This window comes from Alligator mississippiensis, chromosome 10 (assembly GCF_030867095.1).
Source record: "Alligator mississippiensis isolate rAllMis1 chromosome 10, rAllMis1, whole genome shotgun sequence".
In the NCBI taxonomy this organism is placed as follows: Eukaryota; Metazoa; Chordata; order Crocodylia; family Alligatoridae; genus Alligator; species Alligator mississippiensis.
The window spans coordinates 1,514,328-1,528,437 of NC_081833.1; the positions used below are offsets into that span (position 1 = coordinate 1,514,328).

A 14,110-nucleotide genomic window follows, 5' to 3' on the forward strand; every position below is an offset into this window, starting at 1 on the left:
TATTTCTGCTGGGAAATGTTTGCGGCGGTACGGTGCATGCCCGAGGCGGAGGATTCATTCCAGACTGTCACCTCACTTTCTGATGGGTTCGTAAATTCTGCTCTGCTGATTTGTACTCGCAGTAAATTGATAAAATCCTCACTCCACAATCTAATACACGATTTAGGACGCACTGGGGCTTCAGACCTCATTGGTTCACATGTCTATGCAAATACATTGTCCAACAGCAATTTAAAAAGCGCTGCATGAATGGGCTGGACAGATGACGAGTGGAAGGGAGCTAAGTTGTCTGATTGTGGCTGGTATTTAAAAAACAAAAACGGGTTTTTCGTCTGGCACGTTCACAAAGTTCGGGGGCTCGGTGGCATTTAAAGGGAAGCACAGACTTCTTCCAGTCCTCCTTCTTTTCCAATGAGAAAACAAGGCCAAACACGTGGATGCCACTGGCCTGGGCATTTTGCCTTCCTCTGCCTTCCTGAATCAGGACAACGATGCTAGATGGGATGGAGATGCAGCTCCTCAAACGAGGCTCTGTGCCGTGTTAGGCTTGCATTCTCCTGCGCCGCTCACGATGCAAGCGCCCGAGTTCTCCTTCGATCACAGGGAGGCAGAAGAGATCCCGGGGCATGCTCCCTCCCTGGGCAGCAAAGGACAACCTGGTCTGAGGACCACAACCCCTGGCCTACAGACTGACCCCTGCGCTGAGAAAAGCAGGCAGCTGCACCAGGGGTTTTAGGCCGTGATGTGTCAGATCCCCAGCTGATGAATCTCAGTGTCCTTCCATTGTCTTCAGCAGTGATACACACAGAGCGCGTCTACACGTGCATTTAAGCGCACCTAAATTTAATGCGCATTAAGCGGGTTCAGGCAGGCATCTACACATGCAGGCGTTAAAGCACATTAACATTGTGTGCGTGTGGACTGACGTGGGACTAAAATTAGTCCCACGTCAGTCCACACAGAGAGCGTTAATGCACTTTAACACGTCTACACATGCGTTAATGCGCTTTAACTATTCACGCCTAAATTGGATACCGGATATCAAATTTAGGCATGATTAGCCCAAAATCACCCTTTTAAAGCACATTAAGGCTGTGCATGTGTAGACACAGATGCTAATGCACCTTAAATTTAGGCTAATGAGCCTTAAAGAGTCAATGAGCCTTAAAACATCTCGTGTAGATGCGCCCACAGAGCACTGCCACCTTTGCACATGCACGCACACACATGCACACGTACACACACGTGCATGCATGCAGAGAACGAGCTGCCTGAAACACCCCCAGCAAGAGGGGCTGGATGCTCAGTGGGTGCAAACAGGCCCGGCTCCTGTCAGTCGGTCCATGCAGATTGACACCTGCTGTCCCTAATCTGGCTTTCTCATGGATTTGGAGAGAGGGAGAGAAGCGCCCTGGTACAGAGCAAGGAGGGGCGGAGGCATATGGCAATCACAGGGCCTCCTGGCTTTCAGTATCATAGTAAGAAAGTGAGAATGGAGCTGGTTTTTTGGAGGTCTCTTGGACCTGAGCTCTCGCTGGACACTGCCATAGCCCTGCAGAAAGCAGGTCTTTCTAAAGCCACCAGAAGAGCTGGGGGATGTGCAAGACCCAGTTCCCTTTCACGCTCAGCCGTGCCCGCCTGCCCTGCAATGCATGCAGCCCACGAGGGGGAAAGGAAAGGAGCTGCTGGTGGGTGAGATGCACATCCCAAACCCTCGGGGCTCTGCACTTCCATGAGCCCCAGAGTGGTGCTCAGCCAGGCTCCTCTCCCCATCCCCTGGAAGGAAGGAGACAGACTGGGCATGCTTTGTGGAGCTATACAGCAGGGCACAAGCCAGGATGACCAAGATACTTATATGACATCTAACTTCCTGCTCTGGCATTCACAGATTGCACTAATCCTGGGCAGAGATCACTGGAGAAAACAAAGGAGTTTAGTGGATTTAGTGCAATAGGTGCAACCATATTAAGCATGGGTGGATGCAACATTACAAAAGCCAGCTTGCCACTTCCAAAGCAGGGGAATCACCGAGTTGTCTTCAGCAACACAGCCCCTAGCAGAGGCAGGTGCTTAGAAAAACCTGGCACGCAACCTTTACCTGCCAGGCTTTTGAGCCCTCCCTGCCCATTGCCCGGCTTTGCTAGCAGCCGGGCCGTGACACGACGACGCACTTGTATCTAGCCCTGTTTTATATTGAAGGAGAAACACATTCGTCATGTTTTCAAACTGTTGTGCAAGCCCTGTCCATCCTTTCATTTAAACCCTTCTCTGTTTTGTATCCTCCTTTCTTTGGGGGAACAAAAAACAACAGCGCTTGCTGAGGTATCCAAGCGAACAGACCCGCTACGTCACATTTTCAGAGGAATAGCGATGCCTCCTGCTGCCGTCAGTTGATTGAGAGAGCGCTGGAAGGTCTTTATCCTTCACGTGAGATTACTTTTACCACTCAGGGTTTCAGTATCTTGCAAAATGAAAACGTAGGATTCTGTAGGGAGCAACCTGATTTTATTAAAATTTCATTTAAATTCTCATCAGCAAATAGGCTTGTTTAATTGCCTCTGCTGACATTTAGCAAGATGATTAGGGGAGAAGGGCTCAGAGAGGGAGGAGACTGAGAAACCGCATGTTGCCTTCCCCTACCGTTCCCCCCAGACCCTCCTCTACCAGAGAGAAATCGTTCTCCCCTAATCGTCTCTACAACTGGCTAAAAAAGCGAGGGGAGGAAGCCAGAGAAGCCCTGGGCTTCAACCCCTACGTTGCTTTCCAGCCTGGGCTTGCATGCAGGTGCTGGCGTGACTGGTCCATGCGGAGCGGGCAGTCCTCCTTGCACCGGCCCAGCTGTGCAAGGACAGACATCAGCGTCCAGGGACAAACACCTCTGTGCACCCCCTTCACGGCCTACGTGACTCCGTCGTCTCCAAGTCTGCTGACAAAGTCCCGAGACTACTTCTCTTTCCTACCCAGCCATTAACTTTATAAAGCCGCATTGTCCCGGAGTCCGGGTCCGGGCGCCCGGCGTAATAGACTCCTGGAGAGTCCTGGTACTTGCTCTTGCAAATAATGTGCCATAATGTCAGGCAGAGGGATGTGAATTGGAAAATAGAAAGTGCTTTTTTTGCCGAGCTGATTATGCTTCTCAGGTGTTCAGTCCCACTCGCTTGCCTTCCATCAAATCCGCTCGTTTTAATTGTTCTGGCGGCCTTTACATATAGTCGCACACTTCCCTGGGAAGCTAAAACTCTGTATATCAAATTACACCCCGGAGCCAGTTTTAATAACCAGGCTACATTATAAAGGCTTCTCCATTCTGATTTCAGATGGAAATGCTGATTTCAGTGCTGCTTTCATAGCGCCTCTCTCTCTCTCTCTCGCTGCCAGGAGCCAGGCTTTTAGTTACCTGGGGTTTAATTGTGCCTTGCCGGCGCTGCCTGCCTTTCCCCCTCGTTAGAGCTCTGTTTGCTTCCTCCTTTCCTTCTCCCCTGGACCGTGCAGTGCGCCCGAGGGCCTGATTCTTCTCTCGCTCGGGTCCACGGCAGCCTTTCCAGGGACTCGGTTTTGGATCAGCCCCTAACTAGCTGCGGGCACTTTTAACCCCTTGTGTAAGCCAGGAGACAGCCGGGCTTGTGCCAACCTTGGTGTTTTTGGACCCAAACCCCCCCCCTGGAGAGCCAGCCTCGGTGAAGCGTGCTGCCACGCACTTGGTTTCTCTCTGCCGGCTGCTCTGCTTTTCGGCTGTATCCCCAGCAAAGCAGTGCCCGGTGGGCAGGTTGGGGTTCAAGGTCCCACCCCAGTGATAATCTCTCTACGTTGGGTCTCCTCGGCCGCTGGCAATCAGAGCTTGGCTTTCCTCCAGCAGCTCAGTCACCTTGCTGCCTCTCTCCCAGCAAGGAGTAGTTTCTGGCTGGATTTGGGGCCTTGTCAAGTCCCTTATTGCAGGGCAATGCGAGCCCCCTCCCCGCCCAGTCTTTGCTTTGGGGACTGGAGATGGATGGAGGCTGCTTCTAGGAAAACATGCAGGCAGGCTGTGTTCGGTCCTCTCTGCTTTTGCCGTGGGGTGCAGGTCCCAGCGGGCCTGGCTCGGCTCCATCCTTCCCCCCGCGGAGCACGGTATCGCATGTGTCAGGTGTTTATTCCTCGTGGTTTCCTTCCCACATCATTACTCCTCTGGCGCCGTTACCCCCACCAGACCAGGACACAGCACCATTCAACAGCTCTGCATGGGGCTACCAGGGAAGCTCTTGTCGGCTCAGCATGGACAGGAAACCCCTCCAGGCACTGTCGGTAGGAGCATTATGCATGCAATTTGGACTCTATTGTGCCCCAGCCGTCGTGCCCGCCATCCTCTGCCTGGAGGATCTCCTCAACAAGGAGGAACGGGTAGGGCAGGAGCAGGAGCAGGGTCCTGGGGCTCCCGGCACGGACGGTGCTATCGCTATCCAGGCGTAGTGCAACAGTAATGATGGCGAGGCCTCTCCTCCGCTCTGCAGCACTCCTGTGCCCTGGTTTCCTGCTGCTTTGCATTGCATTTGAGTCCAGGATCCTGCAGCTCCGACGCTTGGAGACTGCAACCGTGGTGCAGGATGCCAGGCCAGGAGAGGAACGGCTCTGAATTACAGGCAATTATTTATTCCTTCTCTTAATCTTAGCCCTGATGGAGTCTCGGCAACGGGCACCCCAGAGAAACGGCTGAGCGTTATCGAGCCTCGCTGATGGAGTGGGCTCTGCTCACTTAACACGAGCAGTGAAAATGGATGGCTCAGCCCTCCGAGGCACACGCCACTTGAGCTAAGCAGGCCGTCTATCCTGGGCTCTCCTTTCTTGTCACGGCAAGGTTGCGGGAGACCGGTTCTTAGCCAGGCGGGAGGGAGACGGGAACAGACTGGCCCCACGAGGCCTCGCGAGGACATTTTTAGCAACTTGTCCGTTAACCAGCTGCGCAGAGGGAGAGATGGAGAACGCAAGGGCATTTCCTTCGGTACCAACCCGGACAGGCCTGGTTTCTGGAGAGCATTTTAGTGATGCCTCCTCACCCCGCAGCGTGCAGACGGCAGGTCCCTGCTGCAGAGCCCGGGGGCAAGGGGGATGTGGCGCTCAGAGCCGGGGAGGATGAGCCAGGGGCTAGGAGGTCTTCTCTTGATACCGCGATGATGCAGGAGCCACACACACACCTCTATCAGCACGCAGGGTAAGTCTGGACATCTCCATCACTCCCCAGCTGTGGCTTGAGTCCTGCGTTGCTGCTTTCCCGTGGCACAGGGAGACAAGCCTGGCACACGAGGAAGGGCACACCTTGCACGCCCCCCCTGAGCAGTGCTCACCGGGTCTCAGAGGCATTTATTCACACAAGGCATAAAAAACCAGGACATCAGCAGACATAGCACAGACGCATCGATGCCGCCTAGCCACGATGCGGGGTGGGGCGGACGCTGACAGCAACACGGCTCCGTTTAATACTCCACCATCACGAGCTTCACGTCGCTGTGATTCACCACCGTGTGTGCATCCGCCGGCAGCTTCCTTGCCTCTGAATGAGGAAAGCTCCCCGTGCTGGCATAGAGGTGGCTGCGGGATTGCTTCTGAGCAGGGAACCCAGCACCCTGCTCCGTCACAGCAGCAAGGCCGTGCTGGGAAGCTCGGACCCCCAGCTGGGAAGTTAGAGCTGCTTCTGCTTGACTCGCTGCAATGCTTTTCCCCGAACTTGCCAAAGTCGGTCCTGGTGCTCTTTAAATCACGCTGCTCGCTGAATGCAACTTCAGTTCCAGTCGGCGGAAGTGATAAATGACCCTTCCACATACCGAGTCTGGCTTGAGGCCACGAAGCAGGGTTCATTGCCCTTCTTCGTCTCTTCGGCAGCCAGCCGAATGTCACGGAGAATGGGTTTGGGTTTGGTGGGGTTTTTTAGCCAATTCACAGCCAGGGGTGTGAACTTCTTCTGAAAGCAGCAACAGAGAAACAACTTCATTAAACATCTATGAATGCCCTGAGGGACCCTCATCAGAGCCAAAGCCGGGACTCTCACACTGCTATGTTTTATGCCAGGGTTGCTGAAGTAGCAGGAACACTTTTAACGATCGGGGCGCTTGTGTGGGCATCCCTGGTTTGGAAGACACCCCATGCACTATCTTGCTGCCTGCACACCTCCCTGTCAGCTCTGCAGGCAAGCCCAGCTCCCAAGGTAGCACAGGGTCTCGGTTCAAATGTCTGTGCTGGCACACGCCAAGTAACCGCGGGCTTAGAGCAAACATCTGCTGCTTCCAAGGTCTGTCCTCTGCACCGTCCAGCGTCTGCACAGGCCCCGCTGTTCTTCCCACTTGCTGCTTTGCACCTGCTAATGCCTCCAAGCCAAGAATGAAGCCTCTCACCAGGTGAGGCAGGAACTTGGCTGGAAAGCACAGCGCTGAGCTTGCCAAAAGTCCCGCTGCTAAAGTTGCCCCAGAAGCCTGTCTGGAAATACACAGGCTGCATAACGGCTCATGCAGCAGGTACTTTGCATGACAGCACTATCCCAGGAGGAGCATCCTTCAGGACTGAGAGGTTTGGCTGCAAGTGGTGAGGCTACATGTGATCACCCTGCTCCGTAGAGCAGAGCAAAGCAACATGCATGCGTTTGGGACAGTCCCCCTGGTCACACCACAGAGCCAGCCCTCTGGGTCCCATGCAGCTCTGGCACCCACAAGTAGAAGAGCTGTGCCACAAGAAGGAGGCATCATTCAGGCCTGCATCTCAGGACAGGGGAGTTGATGCAATGCTTCCTGAGCAGACAGTGGAGCGCAGACCCTCATCTGACCTGCGCCTTTGCTCTCACGTCCCAGGCTGGGTTTGCAAGGATGGCAGGTAGGGCAGAGGGGGACACCTTTGCCCTGCTAAGCTAAGCACGCTAGGTTTGGGGGCGAGGGCAAGCAGCTCCCTTTCACAATCCAACCCTAGAACATGACCCGTGTCGATGGTAATTGTGCAAAGCCCTGGCAAAGTTCACGCAATCACTCCGGGCCCCTTTCGTGGCCGGAAGCTAGAGGCGCATTTGTTATGTAGCATGCCCTGCTTCCAGTGCCACCAGTACAACCCCCGTGCGATTTCTGCCTCTGAGCGGTTGCCACCCTTGGGCTTTGGCCCCACTCACAGTGCTGAAGGGGGCTTTCATGCTCAGGCGTCTCTTTGGGGCGGGGGTGTGACAGCAGTGTTGAATCGGGTGTTATGTCACATCCTGTATCTTATGCATGTTTTATTATGTCCCTGCTCCACTTACAAAGCCACTTGTTTTGCTGAAGCTCTGAAGCAAAGTGGGAGGCTGGTTTTCTCATTTGCATGCTGGTATCGAGCCTGCTGTTCTGGCTTCCAGCTCTTTCAGAGACAGGCTGGGTGTTTTGGACCAGAGTCTGGATGCATTTGTGGTCCTTCCTACCCTGTGTCTTGCAGTTCAAGTGGCTCAAGATGGAGAACTGTTTCACTGCTCAAAGCAACCACTGCTTATGCCTGTGAAGTGTGTAAATCTATCTGGATAGGCTGGAAAATTGGAGGTCTACCAACCCCGCTGCTCTGAGTTTGCCTTTTCTGTTAGCATCCATCTAAATTCCTTAGAGAGATATTTACTGGAAGCCTTCTGCTCCAGGCAGGTACCTGCACATGATGCTAATGAGCATATAGCTGGTATGTTGTAACAGGATTTTCTGGATTCTTTTCTTTCCTGTTCAGTAATCTCTTTCATACGTTTGAAAAAGAAAATCACACCGGTAAATAACTTTTGGATTGTGAATGCAACGTTATTGGAAAAGCGCCACCGCAACTGATAATACTCATTGCCAGGGCACACCGGGTAAAACACAATGACTTTGGAAGCTCGATACAGTCTGGCTGGCAAGCTGCACACTACTTAATCACACAGATAACATTCATTTTCACAATTCACCGTGGGTAATGAAGGGGGGGAGGCAGGCACGCAGCTCAGCCCTGCACTGAAACACACTCACGCCAGGCACAGCGAGGGCACATCTCCGTCACGGCGCACAGTTCTCGGGACCGCCGCCTGCTCCCATGCACACGTTCCCCATGCGCTGACTCTCACCGGCTGCTTGTTTCCCTGTTGATTTACTGCACCCAGAAAAAAAGCTTGACTAACGGCTCCCACGACTGGCTAATCCAGCTTTGCTCGTCATTTGCCTCGATCAGAACTTTATGCTATGTAGCGGCACGCTCGCTCGGACGCCAACCGTAGCTCTTCCCTTTGGAAAGCAAACAAGCAAATAAGGAAAAAGCATCTCTCCCGCATCCGCACCTCCATGCAAAGTTTAATTTCGGGTGCCGCACTTGTCCGTTAACAAAGGCAGTAATGTAGGAGGCAAAGAGTAATTGCAGCTTGTTTCATTTTATAACTATTGAACTAGACTCTGCTGATTTTTTTTCCTAGGAGGGAGAAAAAAACCCAAATGGTTACCATGGCCTCTGATTCCTTCTGACCACACAAACTCCACTCCAATTTTATCACAGGCTGGACAGCCTGCTGACAAGCTAAGCATATATTATTATCTCATTTCTTGAGATGAGACCACTTGCAGGGCTGCTGATTGCCAAGAAAACCCAGCAGAGACTTGTTGCAGATTTTACCTGTTCAGTGTTGTTTTTTAGCAGGACATATTTCATTGATCTCAAGCTTTCTTCTCTATCACCGTGGCACGTGATGAAGCTAAGCAGCTAACCTGACTCCACACCAAGAAGCCAAAGAAAGCAATGTGTCTCATTAAAAGGGGACTCTATCTAGGTGCATCTACACTTTCATTAATGTGCGGTAGTTACCGTGCACTTAATTTAGTACTTGAAGTACTAAGTAAATGCACAGGAAGTCACGCTACTGCACAGTAATGCCGGCACACGGGTTTTTAGTGATGCTTACTGTGCAGTAGCCTGATCCTACTGCACAGTAGTGTATTTGCACAGGTTTTACCCAGCACGCTACCTCCCCATGTTATCAGGCTATGGCATGTTAAGTGTCTCGTGTAGACGCGCCCAGTGGCTCAGCATTTCCTGCTCCGGAAGCAAGGAGCCTTAAGAAGGTTTGATGGTCTCATCACATCCTCTAGTGGACAACAGTCCACATCACCACAACAGCCTACGTGATGCCTTTGGGAGCCCCCGTCTCTTTGCCACGCTGCATGCTTTTGGCTTGCATGGACAAGCTGGAGCTCAGGGGGTGCTCAGCTCCCTGGGGCATCATCCTAGTCCACACGATCGATACACAGCTTTGCAGAAGTTCTGCAGGGGAACAGAGTATGGAGCTAGGCCACAAGCCCTGAGCACCTTTCCCTCTGCACTCTGGCAGGATAGTATCAGAGATGCAGGTAGCCGTGCGAATGTGAAGTCAGGTAGAAGGCAGGGTAGATTTGTACCTCATTATCAGAGCAAACAGGACCTGCCAGCATCCTCCTTCCCTCCTGTTCACACATGCAGCACTGCAACAAACTGGATTGTGATTCACCTTGCATTCAGACAGACGGTGTTTTCCTGTGCAAGCTTTCAGAAGCCGAGGGCAGGGCTCTCTGGTGCCCACACCTCATCTTGTGATACCGTTTCTGCCAGCGGGTGGGTACAAAATGATGCCGAGCAGAATGCTGCTCTCTCCCAACTGCTGTGCCCTGGTATAGATGACTGCCTGTGGTGCCAGGCAATGGGGAGCCAGGCACAGGGCGATGGAGGGTACGCCTGGCTTCAAATCACCCAGTCCAAACAGCAAAAATGAGTGGAGAAATCCAGCAGGCAATCAAATCCCTGTGATCCCTCTGTGCATCCTACCCTGCCCTCACTCATGGGCTGAAGCCAGAAGGAGCTGGCATGAGCATTGGCTGTGGCCTTCTGCATAGTGCAGAGCAGAAAACCTCTCCCACAGCGCACAGAAACCTGCCAAATTGCCGGTAGCGTCACGGCCTGGGGTGCACAAGTCCGGGACTTGACAGGCATAATTCACTGAGGTTTGTAAAGGGTCAACTCCGTATCAACTCCCACTCTGCCAGCTGCAAAGAGTTCAGTACAGCGTGTTCTTGTGCCCAGTGATTTATTACACATCACTCTTGTTCTCAGGGCAAAATCCTGACCCCCGTCTATGGGTGGCGGGCAGGAAGACAAGTCTTCTCCCTTCCACCTCCCTGGGCAGAGCTGCAGGGAGGTCTGCGATCCCTGCACCGTGCACCATGGAGTGAGTGCGGCCAGGGGCCCATTGCAAGGCCCTCACCCCCTCTGTACAGGGGCAAAACTTACACCCAGCTCAACAGAGCATTAGTGGCCAGACATACACCCCGGGAAAGCTGGGGAAGAAACTTTCCCCTGGTGCAAACACCGGGGTGAAGCACCTGCCTGCGAAGATCTCCCCACTGGACATGCAGGCGTGGCAAGCAAAACCCCCTCATCCTCACCAACCCGGATCAGGACTGGGAAGGTAAACCCAAGCTCCTCCATGCCGGAGCAAAGGGCACGCTTGTGCTCCCACGCTGACACCAACATGAGAGGCCACCTTGAGCACCCCTGTCTCCCATGCTCTGCGCAGGGCTGCTCCCAAATCCCCTCCCCGCCATGCCCGTCAGCCGGCCCAGGTCGCACCCCGGAGGAGCCCCCCGAAGCCCCTCGGAGCCAGGCTGCGGCAGGGCTGGGGGCAATAGGCTCTGCCCTTTGCCCCCTCCACGACTGGATGTCGGCCTTGCTCGGGGGGACAAAGGAGCCCCGGCCCCTGCCCGCCCTGCCGTGCCCGGCCCGGGGAGCTGTCCGCCGCGCGGTGCTGAACGGGGCCGGCTCCGCGCCTCCCTGCCCGCCCGCCCCCGAGCCCGGCCAGCCGTCCTACCTCGGGGCGGCGCGGCCAGCAGCAGGGCGAGCAGGGCGAGCCCCCGGGGCCCCGGCATGGTGCTGCGGGCGGCGCGTCCTCCCTGCGCCGAGCCGGCAGCCGAGCTGGAGCCGGAGCCGGGGCCGGAGCTGGTGCCAGCGCGCGGGGAGGGAGCGGGAGGCGGAGGCAGGACGGAGGGAGGGAGGGAGGGAGGGAGGCAGGCAGGCGGGCGAAGGGGCAGGGGCTGCGGGGGAGGGAGCCTGGCAGCGCAGCCCCGGCCCCGGGCACCGCCCTCCGCACCCTCCCCGCACCCCCGGCACCGGCCCGGGTCCCTGCACCCCGGGCATGCTCCGCTCCGCTCCGCACCCGGCCCGGGGCCCCCGGAACCGCCCTCCGCACCCCCGACACCGGCCCGGCTCCCCCCGCCCCAGGGATGCTCCGCTGCGGACCCTCCCCGCAGCCCTGACACCGCCCCAGGTCCCCCGGCATCGCCCTCCGGACCCCTCCCCGCACCCCCGACACCGGCCCGGCTTCCCCCGCCCCAGGGATGCTCCGCTCCAGACCCTGCCCGCACCCCCGCACCCAGCCCGGCTCCCCCCACCAAAGGGATGCTCCGCTGCGGACCCCACCCGCAGCCCTGACACCGCCCCAGGTCCCCCGGCATCGCCCTCCGGACCCCTCCCCGCACCCCCGACACTGGCCTGGCTCCCTGCACCCCGGGGATGCTCTGCTCCGGACCCTGTCCTCACCCCCGACACCGGCCCAGCTCCCCCGGCACCACCCTCCAGACCCCTCCCTGCAGCCCCTGCCCCGGGGATGCTCCTCTGCGGACCCTCCCTGCAGCCCCAACACTGGCCCAGCTGCCCCTGCCCCAGGGATGCTCCTCTGCGGACCCTCCCTGCAGCCCCGACACTGGCCCAGCTGCCCCTGCCCCGGGGATGCTCCTCTGCAGACCCTCCCTGCAGCTCCGACACCAGCCCAGGGAAGCAGGGAGCTCATCTGGATGCGAGGAGGAGAGGGGTAAGGGCTGGGAGGAAACACGGCACGGGGCTCAGAGCTGCACCTTCCTCAGTCGAGACTCTCAGGCACCTGCTGCAGCTGGCACAGAGCAGGGACGGGGTCCCCGGGCTTGTGTTCACGGTCCCACTGGACACTTCCCTTGTGAAGGGAATGAACCCTAGCCTCTCTGCCCCCCCCCCCAGCCTTGTCCTGTGCCGGCCACCCCAATACAGCCTGTCCCCTAAGCAAACACCCACTGAAGCACTGCGCAGCCCAGCCCTGCCCCTCCATGCCAGGTCTCCATCATCCTCCATACCCCTATGGAGCAGCACAGTGCCGCCCACCCCTCTCCCTTCACCTTTGCCCCTTTCCTGTCACCACCCAAGACCCCAGCCACTTTCTCCCCTCTGGCTTCAGCTCCCCTGGACCACTCACTCCTTGGGCCCATGCAGTAGCTTTGCAGGGTTACAGGGCATTGGCCACCAATGCTGGGCAGTCAGGGGGCTGCCGTCTCCCCTGCAGGGGATGGGGGGCAGGTCTCCAGGGCACAGGAGTGCTTAGGGGTGGGGGTAATAGGGTCTGCCCTTTCCCCCCTCCATGGACTTGATGTTGGCCTTGCTTGGCCAGGAGCTGGCAATCCCCGTTCGATGAGTCAGACCTCTGCTCTGCCCACGATAGGAGCATGTGGGCTGCGGCTCCCTACACACCAGGATGGTGGGTGCGGGGTGTGCCAGTCCCCTATGCATCCATTTGCCTTCTCCCCACCACACCTGTGTCTGAGCACACGTGAGGGGTGTGTGACTCCAGGAGCACAGGGCATGCCCGGTCCTTTCCCTGGAGCAAATGTCTCTTGCTGGCTTCAGTGCCGTGGGTAAGGGCTGGGAGCCCAGAGGCCCAGTTGAGGCCAGCTGAACATGTGAATGCTACTTGCAAGGCAGATCCCTGGGAAAAGGGAGCTCCTGGCCCTGCTTCCCCGAGCTCAGCTGCTAAAGGAAACCAGCTGCAGAGCTTCAGCTGGCCACGGGTGACCCCATCATGGTCCACCACTCAAAATCCCCGTGCAAGCAGGTGTGGAGGGAAGAGGGGGATCTTTGTCCTTTGGCCATGAAAGAGTTGAACCTTGTGACTGTGCTGCCAGTGATGCCCCAACACGGGCACTGGCTGCCTGGTCCTCGCTGGCTGCCAAGCCCAACACAGCATCCCACGCCATCCGCGCCAGCGTCTCATCAAGATATCGGCACTGTTGGTGCTACCATCTAATAAGTTTCTATTACCTCTAAAAGAGTAATTATACTGCTGTGGTTACCTCAGCAACAATAATCATAACACCGCGTCGCTACAGATGTCAACACACAGAGCGCATCCAGTCACGCAACCGTCCAAACAGCGGGGCTGGCGCTGCTGGCGCTTCCCCTGCTGGCACCCAGCAAGCCGGAGTCACTCCGGCCCGACACTGGTGTCGAGCCAGAGGAGACGCCAGCCTGACGCACCAGGCAGCGTAGAGCAGCCTGTGCGGCTAGCAGGGTTATTTGCATTCTCTGTAGCACTCCCTGCTGATGCAGCCAGGGGTAGTCAGACAGCAGGAGCCAGAAGAGCAAGTTAAGAAAGGGGGTGGGAAATCAATAAGAGGGACACTATGTATTTGAACACCATCGAGGCAGGATTCACTGCCTGGTAGATTGATTGTGGCTTGAGAAGTCCCTGCACAGCCAGGTTTGCTCCGGCGGCCTCGCTGAGGCCCATCACCTGTCTCCAACCTGCAGTTCGGAGAGGTAAAAGTTGCCTCTCCTTCAGCCGCTTTCCTTGAGTGGCTTTTTGATTGTGTTCGTTTGCATGGTAGAAAACTCCGAAGACATCCAGATAATAACATCACTGCCATGGTAACCAGGAGTGGGGGGGAAGGAACAAATAGTGTGTTTGTTATGCAAAAATGTCCACAAAACTGCAAAGTGTGTGCGAGCTGGGGGAAGCAGAGTTCAGCTGGAACCTCAGCAAGACACCGCGGGCGAGCAATTAGACAGACAGAGCCTTCCTGTCCCAAAGCCGTGGGAAACCACCCTGGCTCTGCAGAGGCCAGATCCATCCCCTTTGCAGCTAGCGGGCATTTTGCCCTTGTCCTCGATGGAGCAGATTCTGGGTCACCTCCTTGCCTCGTGCAAATGCAGCGGGCTCAGCCCCTCTGCCCCTTTGTGCTCCCCGGGCTGCTCCGGGGGGTCTCTGGGGCTATGCGAGGCTGGGTGCTGGGCAGCGCGGTGCTGTGCCTCTGTTCCCCATAATCAGCATATCGCAGGGTGAGTCTCACGCTCCTTC

At 56.4% G+C, this 14,110-nt stretch overlaps 1 protein-coding gene across 2 annotated transcripts in view; it reads right to left on the reverse strand.

The window, feature by feature from the left end:
- SEZ6L (seizure related 6 homolog like) overlaps nt 1-10,935 on the reverse strand; it is a 66,718-nt gene extending 55,783 nt beyond the window's left edge. Inside the window, exon 1 of one of the 2 annotated variants that reach the window (XM_019486891.2) lies at nt 10,823-10,935. In XM_019486891.2, the coding sequence (XP_019342436.1) occupies nt 10,823-10,880 (58 nt within the window). In that variant the 5' untranslated portion in view covers nt 10,881-10,935. The remainder of the gene's footprint in view (nt 1-10,822) is intronic. The other variant, XM_019486893.2, reaches the window with a different exon arrangement.
- Nucleotides 10,936-14,110: the final 3,175 nt, after the last annotated feature.